The sequence below is a fragment of the Mauremys mutica genome, chromosome 1 (genome assembly GCF_020497125.1).
Source record: "Mauremys mutica isolate MM-2020 ecotype Southern chromosome 1, ASM2049712v1, whole genome shotgun sequence".
In the NCBI taxonomy this organism is placed as follows: domain Eukaryota; kingdom Metazoa; phylum Chordata; order Testudines; family Geoemydidae; genus Mauremys; species Mauremys mutica.
The window spans coordinates 319,322,287-319,333,850 of NC_059072.1; the positions used below are offsets into that span (position 1 = coordinate 319,322,287).

General features: G+C 42.5%; 1 protein-coding gene across 1 annotated transcript in view; it reads left to right on the forward strand.

Annotated features, from left to right (window-relative positions):
* The window catches only part of FLT3 (fms related receptor tyrosine kinase 3), a 71,805-nt gene extending 60,241 nt beyond the window's left edge, over window positions 1-11,564 (forward strand). The window contains exons 19-24 of the mRNA XM_045016905.1: window positions 1,172-1,296; window positions 2,663-2,785; window positions 4,849-4,960; window positions 5,041-5,140; window positions 6,707-6,812; window positions 10,195-11,564. Of these exons, the coding sequence (XP_044872840.1) occupies window positions 1,172-1,296; window positions 2,663-2,785; window positions 4,849-4,960; window positions 5,041-5,140; window positions 6,707-6,812; window positions 10,195-10,329 (701 nt within the window). The 3' untranslated portion in view covers window positions 10,330-11,564. The remainder of the gene's footprint in view (window positions 1-1,171; window positions 1,297-2,662; window positions 2,786-4,848; window positions 4,961-5,040; window positions 5,141-6,706; window positions 6,813-10,194) is intronic.

Below are 11,564 nucleotides of genomic sequence, written 5' to 3' on the forward strand. Positions count from 1 at the left end.
TATTTGAGTTCATTTTAAAATTGATTAGGAATCAGTTTAAACTAATCAGAAGTAAGCCACACTTTAACCAAAAGAAGAGAGTCCACCCAGGGTATTGCACTGGCTTAACTAAATTGGTTAAAAAATTTACTTAATTTAATTGAGTGCAGCCTTCTCCTATAGACAAGGACTGTAGTTCCAGCAGAGATGGACTAGTTGGTAGAGAACAGGTAAGATGGTTATAGATGTAAGAAAAATGCATCTTATCATGTAAACTGCACAGCTATCACATCAGTATCACCTCTATAAGTGTAAGTGTGTGTGTGCATATGTGCATGAGAAAGAGGATCTCATAATTTTGCCAATAACAATAAAAGTAAAGTCACAAATTGTATTTTACGTTTATTAGTTTAGCTATAGTTTTGACTGAAACCTTAGCTCTTGATCTGCTCTTATCGAAGTCAAGAGGAATTTGCTAGTATAACGACTAAGCCAATGTTTAGTAAGGATCTCAGGATTTTGCTTGCAATTATTTTATGTATTTATTAGCAGTAATAGAAATAATAACAATAAAAGTGGTACTGGACTTTGAAGACATCTACTCTTGACACCTTCCCCTTATCTGTGTGAGAAGAATAAGTGCACAATGCACTGATTATGCTTCTTGATACTGTATCAGACAAGCCAATTGTAATGATTTATTGAGATAAATGGAGAAAGGGATTAAGCTACAGAAACTTTCGGTATGTCCAGACTACCCACCATATCGGCGGATAGCGATCAATTTTTCGGGGATCGATATATTGCGTCTCATCTAGACACGATATATTGATCCCCGAATGCGCTCTCATCGACTCCGGAACTCCACCGGAGCGAGAGGCGGTAGTGGAGTCAACACGGGGAGCCGCGGACGTCGATCCCACGCCGTGAGGACCCGAGGTAAATCGATCTAAGATACTTCAACTTCAGCTACACTATTCACGTAGCTGAAGTTGCGTATCTTAGATCGATACCCACCCCCCCAGTGTAGACCAGCCCTTTGCTTTACTTTACTTCTGAATGAGTGTGTCCACCCAGAGGTTTAGTGCACTTGAACTCCTGCAATTCAGCTTCACACCTTCAGTTAATTCATCTTCACTTTCCCGAGTGTCCCCAGGTACTCACAAGCCCAAGGTCTGCTTATGTTTTACAGAAGAAATTAAATATATCAATAGAAGGGTGTATGAAGAGGAGGACTTCAATATGCTCACCTTTGAAGATCTTCTCTGCTTCTCATATCAAGTTGCCAAAGGAATGGAGTTTCTTGAATCAAAATCGGTATGTTTAACCTGTGAACAATGTTTAGAGTGTAAAGAATAGAAAGATAGATCAAATTAGCAGCAGGCTGTCTGAAATAGAAAACTGTGAAGTGACAGGTTTAAACCATATCTTTATTACAGATTTTAAAATAACCAAAATAAAATACTCCTAGATTGTGCCTTTAGGCTTGACTGTGTGTGAGCCAGGTCTGATGCATATGCGACCAGAGGGAGATTACTGTTTTGTTGGGCCATGGACCAGAGCAAGTGGGGGCCCCTCCGCACCACTTTTGCCTGCAGTCTCCTCAGTCCTCCCTGGGGAGTGGGGTGAGGGTGTGGGGCACAGGAGCATCCATTTTTCAGGCTGGGGACCTTGGGCACGGGCCCCATAGTCCTGTACATTAATCGGCCACTGATCTCCAATAAGATTAAGTAGAGTTTAAAGGGCTATGTCCTCCTTTCTAAGGAAGATTGGAAATGCCTCATTCTTCTGTCACAGGGCAGAGTTTGCCTTAGTGGAAGGGGTCGGGGTTCAGCTTCTTAAACCCATGGGTTCTTGGTGAGCCATACAGATATCCTGGGAGATCTGCTGGAGCAACAAGGACCTTTGTGCTGAGGACCTAAGCCTACTCATTGTTCCCCAGCTGCTAGGGCACCTTGAGGACGTCAGCCCGATCACTTCTATAGAAGCCATGTTGCTTGAGGTTCCCTGATTACTTCTGACTATAAAACCAAACCTTAGGATGTGTCTGTGTCTCCACAGCATAGAGAATGAACCTATCCATATTACTACAAATTGGGTCTGTGGGGAGTAGTGGATTATGCTGTGGAGAATAGCTAGCTTCCAACCCCCATCCCTTACCACAGTCTCCTCTCCCACTCCCAACCCAGATATACAGGCTTCAGTTCCTTCTGCTTGCAGAAGTGAAGAGGGGGGTGGGTGGGCTCTAGCTGTCAAACAGAAAGCATCTGTGGCTCAAGCTATGTATTAGCATTCTGGTGCCCTTTGGAGGTTTAGCTTTATCCAGTGTATAATCAAACTGTATTTCTGCTGTTGTTTTTTTCCCCTCTGAAATGATAGTTGCTGGGGAGAGAATTAAATAAGCCGCTCACCTCTCTAATCTCAGCCTTCTCCCATTCCTCATAATAAACAGGTAATATTATTCCATAAACAACTAGTAACTATGACGTTAGTTCTGACATCTTGTTTTCCATTGTACATATTAACACTGTAAAACCAAGCTATTTCACTTTTCCATTAATGCAGGTAAAGTTGTTTGAGCAGGGAAAGGTGCAAGATTTTGCCTATGAAGCCAAGAACAATGAATAACAACTTCCATCTGTTGTAAAACAATGCACAACCCTAACCCATTCTTTCTTTACAGTGCATTCACAGAGACCTGGCTGCCAGGAATGTATTAGTGACCTGTGGAAAAATAGTGAAAATATGTGACTTTGGTCTAGCTAGAGATATAATGAATGACTCTAACTACGTCATCAGAGGCAACGTAAGCTCACGCCTACTTTACATTTTTCACATAATTGTAAAAACTATAAGGAACTGTTGAGCTGATAAACGCATATACAGTGGGATAGTTATACTAGCTGGTAGTTATACATGTAGCTGGACATACAGGAGAGTAACCTCACTGTGTCACTGAAAAAGTTTTCTTTCGGCAAATGAAAATAGTAGATTTGGTATTAGCCTAATCAGATTTGGGCTGGACCCTGCAAATGTTTGTATAATAATCTAAACATTAGTTAACTTAAGAATACAACACTGTGGGCCAGATCCTCGGCTGGTGCAAAGCAGAATAGCTCCAGGGAAGTCACTGTATTTAAGTCAATATGGCATAACCAGCACTTTATAAAAGCCACTCAGTTTCATATACTAGAGAAGAAGGGTGAGGGAAGCAAGATCTTAGAAAAGAATGCAGGCTGAGTCATCGTTGATTTCAACATGAGCTCCAGAGTTGGAATTTTTTGGTGTGTGTGTGTTGGGGGAGGGGGAATAATTAGAGCTTGCTCTGTTAATGAATGTATTATTTTAGACTAATGTAAAGGCTTGGGGAGGCTTTTGAGGACAGGGATGAGTAAGGATAGAAAACAAAAGTTCTGTGGCCACACTTAAGAAGTCGTTGGGACACCAAGGTGGTTCCTTTGATCTGTGAGAGAATGAGGACTTGGATGAGGTTTCCCGGGTGTGACAAAGTGGGGTTTTATTCATCTTGTTATGTTGCATGTGAGTCTTACTGTCCTATACTAAGCCTGTGTGTACCTCCATTTCCCTGTGCACTGCACCAATATTTCGGTGGTGGGAATTAGATGTGTGATTTTTGCTGAGGCCCTCACGGCAGGTGAGGCTGCCCAGTGGTCTGTACCTATGCTATGGTGGTGCCTTGGTAACCTGAGACCCAGGAGGGGTGTGTGACCAGGTGACACCTTTTACCCTGGAAGTGAGACAAAGAGGAGGCGGAGGAGCAAGGGGTGTGTTGGAGGTCCGATCCCTGGAAGCGGGCAGTCTGCTTGGGGGACTGGAAGAGGGGGAGGCCAGGCCATCTGGCCCAGGACTCCCCAAGATGGACTTGGTTGAAAGTCACTGATTTCTGTGATAGCAAGTTCTGTTCTACACTGTGTTCCTGTCAACTAATAAACCGTTCTGTTCTACATGCTGGCTGAGAGTCACTGCTGATTGCAGGAGTTGGGGTGCAGGGCCCTCTGGCTTCCCCAGGAGCCCCGCCTGGGGGACTTGTTGCGGGAAGCACACAGGGAGGAAAGGGATGCTGAATGCTCCGAGGTCAGATCCAGGAAAGTCGAAGCTGTGTAAGCTTCTTGCCCTGGTGACAATATGTTCAGAGAGCGAAGGCATGCTGCACCAGAGTCCTGACTGGCTTTGTATGGAGTATTCCAGGTGACTCCAGGCATGGAGGATGCCAAGCGAACCACTCACAGAACTTTGTTGTTCAGCTCTTTATTTATATAAAGCTAGATTGTAACCTTACAACCTGCCCTAAGAGAGGGACAGCACACAGCTGCACTAGCCCAGGAGCAGGCCAGAGAACAAACTGTGTCAGAGACTCACAGCTCCTCTCCTGATTCCCCATTGCTCTGGGGCTGGAGCAAGTTACTTCACCCCAGTCCACATGTGTGCCCCGCTGGCTACTCAGGTCAGTGAGTAGGCTGTCAAACCAGAGCTCCTCCCACTTCCTGTCTTCTCCACTCCCCATCCCTGTCAGCTTGCTCATAGTGAGTAGCCCCATCTCTCCTCCTCATGGCCAGTATCATATTCTAAGCAAGATCAAGAAGAGGAGTAAGAGGGGTCCTTAATCTCCTGCATAGCAAAGTAAGGACTCTGACAATGTAGCCCATGGAAGACAAACAATCTTAGAACCTGTCATACAGTAACCTCACCTACAGCTCGATGAGCTGTTTGCAGAAGCTATTTAAAATGAGTCTATTTTTCTGTCTGCAATCACACTTTGATTGTACATCGGCAGTGAATGCTCTAAGAAGTTGGCTATACTGTGTGTAGAAAATACTAATCAAGCTCCTTTTCTGTCTCTTTGTACAGGCTCGGTTACCAGTCAAATGGATGGCTCCTGAAAGCTTATTTGACAGGATATACACAATTAAGAGTGATGTCTGGTCTTATGGAATATTACTGTGGGAAATATTCTCTCTCGGTATGTTCTATATCACAACAGAAGAGCACCACTTTTCCCTAGCCTCCTGTATGCTAATATTTCCACAATATTTCTCATAGGTGTGAATCCTTACCCTGGAATTCAGGTTGATTCAAACTTCTACAAACTCATTCAAAGTGGATTTAAAATGGATCAGCCATTTTATGCTACAGAAGAAATGTAAGTGTAAATTCTGGATACTGCATAGGGATTAATTAATTGTTAATCAAGTAATTATTTTTCCTAATGCTATCTTTATATTTATTCCACTCGTTTGCCCTCTACTCTGCCTAACAGAGATATTCCAGGCAAAATCACATCTTTCTCTAAGGCTGGTGAAGGATATTTGTTAATGTAGCTTTTGTCTAGAAGCAGAAATTATTATCGTGTCATGATCAGCAATGAATGTATTTGTTTGAAAAGACCAGTTTACTACCTGTTTTCAATTGGTCCTTACATTCTCAGAAAACTTCCTCTTGGGTTGGTATTTCAGAATCTTCAGCTCCATTCATGCAGGAGGGTTTATTTTCTATAGCAAGGGTTACACAAAATCCATTTTAGATACTAAATAAAGCTCTTGTGAACTTTCTCTTCTTTTTTTACTGAACCCAGCCGTGTCCAATTCAATTCCAGGGATATATCAGTGCCTTTAGAAGAGGCGAGTGATAACACAAAAGGGTTTGGGTGGGAGCAGGAGACAGGATATGCAGGGGCATTGTAACTCTTGTGCTTCTCAGTATGGACATTACAATCAACATGGAGTCTGATGTGGATATTCAAATTCTATGGAGGTTACACCCTGCAAACACCTGTGGCTGTGTGCTCTGCCAAAGGGGAGGAGTCCTACGGGACAAAAATGGAGAGAGGGGAGAAGGCAGAGGGCTGCAAGACATTGAGCATGAACGAAAGGGAAGGATTTTGGTATCTCTGGGCTCCTCATTGCAGACCTTTTGACATTTACCAGGACAGCCTGTAGACATGCTGATATCCATAAGGCCAGGTACACATATTGCAAAGCTATGGGCATTGCAGTGTCTTCAGGCTCTGCCTGTAGATATTGTAATGCCTGGGAAGTTGCACATATACATTACAATGTTTATGAGTCCAGCAGGGATTTCTGTGGAACTTATAAACCCCACAAGCATTTATGTTGACCGTATAAATTCTCAAGGGACTTCTGCAGAGATTATAAACATTGCATGGACTCCTGTGAAGACTCTGTGTGGACTTCATATAAATTCCACAAAGACTTTTGCAGGATTATGCTCCATAAAGATCCCTATGGAGATTATATGACTATGACGTTCACTTAAAGTGGGGGCAGGATCAGCCCCATAGACACAGTCTGCCATTTCTTAGGAGGGAAATGTTCTCCTACTAGTCTCAATGTGGAGGGTAGACCTATTGAATCATGTTAACATTGCTAAGATTTCACATGATAAGTGATATGTAACGTGATAAGTAACTAACAACCCCGGATGAAATCCTGGCCCCTGTGAAGTCCACCAGGAGATTTGACATTGACTTCAAGGGGTGAACTACAGAGTTTAATGTGTGCACTCTCATTCTTTTTATTTATCTTTCTGAACAAATAAATCAAACCTGAATTCTTTATCAATATCTTTCTGATACTCCATAATACAGTCTGTTGATCTTTGGCATTTCTGTAATGCAGTTACCATAGTATTTAACCATTGATACATTTTCTTTGGAAACTGTCACATATTTCTTCTTTTGTTCCTGCAGATACTTTGTAATGCAGTCCTGTTGGGCTCTGGACTCTAGAAAAAGACCTTCCTTTTCACAGCTGCGTTCCCTGTTAGCACGGCAGCTGGCTGATGCAGAAAGAGCGGTATGCAATCATGCAAATACAAAAAATGCCCTGTTTTGCAGTTCTATGTTTTAAATGTATCTTTAGAGTCCATAATAAGGTATTTGGAACTGATGGCTCCTATTGCTGACCCACTTCATTAGAAAGGATTCCCAGGGACTCCCCATCATGTCATGGAGCTGGTTTCTTCCCTTAGCTGAGCCATTCACAGAGGACTGAGCTGAGATGGAGGAGGAATCCTTTTTGCAGACTTTGTTGTGTTGCTCTAATAAACCGCCTGGGACATAGGGACTTCCTCTTTCCTGCCTGTTTCTCCAGTCCAATGCAGGAAGGTCACTAACTGTCTCTCTTTGCCCACAGAAACTAGTTCCCCTTTTGTAAAAGCTAATGCAGCTGGCTTTGTGGTCTACTGGCAATGCTTATGGTTGCTCTATGTGGGGATCTGAGTTGGGACATATTGCAGGGTTTGTCAGGGGCTAGGAGTTCTGTGGGTGCAACATGCTTAAGTCCTGGAGGAGGGAGAGCTTTATGTCACTCTCAAATGACCCCCTCTGCCAGTAGAACTAATGTTGACAGGGTCTGGAGGGAGCAATAGGCCACCCTCTTTAGATGGAGATATGTTATCCTAATGCTGACAAATAGGAATATGCAGGATCCTAGAGGAGCTTACTTTCCCTGCCAGAAAAGTGATCCCAGTGAAAAGATGAACTAATGCCTTTCAAAGCCATAGGTTCCCAGCTGGCTTCCTGCACTTAGCAGGCCAAACAAATTTCAAGGATGGAGTGTCCTTATGCTGATTATAAATTAACCTTCCTGCTTCTGCCTTAAGCCTTCCTGCAGCAGTAGGCTGACAGTAGTCATTAATTTAACCAAAAAGGGCCCCTTCTCCTTTTGTCGCTCTCAATAGACTCATTGAGCATGCTCAGTAGAGTGCACGTACTGTCATCACTAAGGGATGAACTGTACAAAGGGGCTGGGGTTTGTATGTTGCACGTGAGCTTTTGAAGGAGGGTTTCATTGAAATCCAGAGACAAAATTCCACTGTTGAACTAAAAAAGACTTTTTTGCCCTTGCACCTTTTATCAGCTGAGATATTTTTCCTCCTGGGGAAGAATTTCCCACAGGGGCTGAATGTTTATTGCTCCTATTCCACATTTTTGCTGAAAAATAACCTGGATGCACTATCACAGTCAGAATTCAGACGGCAGCAATGTACAAAACTGTTACAGACCAACTAGCATATTTTCTGGCTGTTAATAGCAAGCCCTAAATGTGTTGTTGCTGCCCCAGTATTTTCTTGATGTTTTTGTTCTTATACATGTGACAAATGCTACTCATGTCACTTATGGCACTTCTGGAAGGCGCTCAGATTCTACAGCGATGAAGGCACTATAAGAACTTGAACGGAATGATAGATAACCAGTGTGATACTGGTTGCTAGGAAACTGTGTGCAATAGATAACACTGTTATAAATGATCATTACTAGAGATTAAACATAAAGAATTACATATAATCACTAATCCGTTTCAGTGTTCATACCATATGAATCTCCAGTGCACTCATCTTATGAGGTAATGTGTGCTGCTAGGGCTGTTGCAGCAGGGATCCTCTCCCTGTGTGTGTATTGAGTGAAGTTATGGAGGAGGTGACTCAAAGGGCAACCCCCTTCTGCCTTCCACCAAAGCAGTGGGGATGTGGGGCGAGAGGTCAGTCATGACCCAGTCCCCCTCCGTTGAAAGCAGGGGTCTTTGGAAGACGACTTGTGGGCTGACTTCACCCCTCCAGAGATGCAGGCAGTGCTGTGAGAGTAGATCTGGCCTCAGTTCTTCACAGGTGCCAGGGTCAAAGGTAAAGAAGAGCCAGTAATATCAAATAAATGTACATCTGGCCTGTGAGACAAGATGGGTAAGGAAATATATTTAATTCGATCAGTTTCTGTTGGTGAGAGAGACCAGCTTTCAAGCTTCTCTCTCTGATATCTTGGGATCAACATGGCTACCACAATACTGCCTATGCTTGACCTGTTTATTGAGTGCAACTATGAGGCCAAGTTCTGTCTTATTCATGTGGCCTCATTGGAAAATCTGAAGGGAAAGCATGTAGTAGGGGCTCAATCCTGCAATTCAATCAAGAGTTGAGCATTCTAGCTCTGATCCAGCAAAATACATCAGCACATGCTTAACTTTAAACATGTGACCAGGGGCGGCTCTAGGGATTTTGCTGCCCCAAGCACGGCAGGCAGGCTGCCTCCGGCGGTTTGCCTGCGGAGGGTCCGCTGGTTCTCCGAAGCCGCGGGACCAGCGGACCCTCCGCAGGCAAGCCGCCGGAGGCAGCCTGCCTGCTGTCCTTGCAGCACCAGCAGAGCACCCCCCGCGGCTTGCCGCCCCAAGCACGCGCTTGGCATGCTGGGGCCTGGAGCCGCCCCTGCATGTGACTAGTCCTGTTGAAGCCAATGGGACTATTCAGGTGCTTAAAATTAATCACCTCCTGATTTCTGCATTGAGGCCAAAGTGCTCAGCACCTTGTGGGATTGAACCTTTGTTATGATGCATGGCAGATCTCCAGCACAGGCCTAGCTCTCCTGAACAGTCATGGAGGATCTATTCTGTCTAACCTCCAAAACAAAAGTCAGGAAGGTATGTAATGGATCATAGTCATGGAGGACAAGGACACAGTCCATGTGTTTGTGCAAGGGAATACCCAAACCCAGCTCTTACTCACAGCCCCTTGAAATATTGAATTGTATTCCTAGGTCTCTGCATTCCAGGAGACTGATTTTCTTCAAGTTACTCACGTCAATAGGACTTAAGGACATCCGTAAGCACATGCTTCAGTGTCTTGCTGAATTTGGGGCTAAATGCACCTGTTTGTCAGATGGGGACCAGATCACTTTCTCCACAGGATTTGAATTTGACCTCCTGGTTTGGAAAATGGATTTTTATCCCCCAAACAATTTAATATTATGTAAAGCAAAATGTTCAAGATGCTGGCAGCTAAGCTGCATCCGCTAAACCATGAGCACGCATCCATTTTCATGCACAAAATTCACATGTGGCTTTATTATAACTCGTCCCTTAGTAACAGCAGTAAATTAGTAAATGCAGTTGCACACATTTGGCAGGCACAACTTAGACAACTAGTTTTGAAAATATGGTCTTAGATGGTTATTACTTTTACAAGAGAGTGCTTAGCAAAGATTTACTCTCCTGTACTGTGGCTGCAGTGCATTCAGCTTTACAGCTGGTATTCATTATTGTATTACTTGCTATTTTGCTAATATAGCTACACTGAATTTAGATATGAAAATTCAGTATTATGAGGAAAAACTCGATGCTAATGTACTCTGTTGTGTTTAGAGCAAACAATAATTTATATGACTTACTTTCCTTTCCTAATATATAGGTCTATCAAAATATGGAGAGCAATATTTCTACACACCCTTCCAATTCCAAAACCAGACCACCTGTGAGCAGGAAAAATGAACGTCTTCCATCCACTGATGCATCCCAGGATGAAGATTCTCAGATAAAAAAATAATCCAGTTTCTGGACTTTACCTAGAAATTCATATAAGTGTTGTATATGATTAATGTTTTATGTCACCACTATAAGTAAACAGATTATTAGCTGCTGCTATATTAGCATTTCTTACAGGCAATTCCATCATCTCATACCATGAAGGGAACCTTTATTCAAAATCATTATTTTAAGTCCAGAAAATGCATTTACCACAAGCCAGAAGCAGTATGTATTTTTAATCAATGGCTTTTTGATGCATCTACAACTGAAAACCTTCCAGTAACAGCTTTATGGAAGCTGTATTTAATCAAGGCATTACATTCAAACTACTGTAAGCTGCATTGTAAGCAAACATGAAAATCTTAAGGGATTTTCAAACTTACGAGCTTTAAAGTCAGGTACCTAAATCCTAGGGCTCTGATTTTTCAGAAGTGCTTCTTACACACAGCTCCCACTGAAGTTAATGAGGCTTGAGAGTACACAGCACCTTTGCAAATCAGGCCACTTTATTTAAAGACCTAACTGTAAGCACCTGTGATTGAAAATGTTGGCCGTTATTGCCAAGAACCTAATATGTTTTTGAGTATTTCTGATAATTTGATTATGAATCTTTTCATTCCTTTACATTTCCTGTTAGATGTACAGCTTGAGTTCTTATACTTCTGCCAGATGGACACACTTCATTTTTAATGAGGTTATTCTTGGTCCTAATTTAGGGGCATAATCTCATCTCTATGATTCAGCAACCATTCAACTCCCAGGAGTTTTAATGAGAGTTACCTGTACGAATCCCACTGCACTGAGATGAGAATATAGCTCTCTATCTCCTTTCCTGCTTTCCTATGAGAAAAATCCCTGAGGTGATTGTTCTTCATATAGATTTGGAGATATATTATTTTCCTGTTGATGATATGGGATGTGTTGGCACAACTTCTAGGAATGCTAACCAGAGATGTGTGCATAACTCCCAGTGAATCAAGAAGAGAATATGCTTTTTTAACCATTTTTCTCTTTCTGCCCTACAAGAATTGCTAACCACGTTCAGCACTTTCTTTGGTAACTTCAGTAGGTGTATCATTATTTTGATTAAATGTTACCCCATAAATTATGGTACTATTTACTAACAAACTCCTGACAATGATTAATAAATCTGTTCTTGTACAGCAATAATGCATTGCATATTTTGGTTAACATTTATTACTGAATTATCAGATGGCAATGTTTTATACCAGATATAAAATCCTGCCTTTGAAA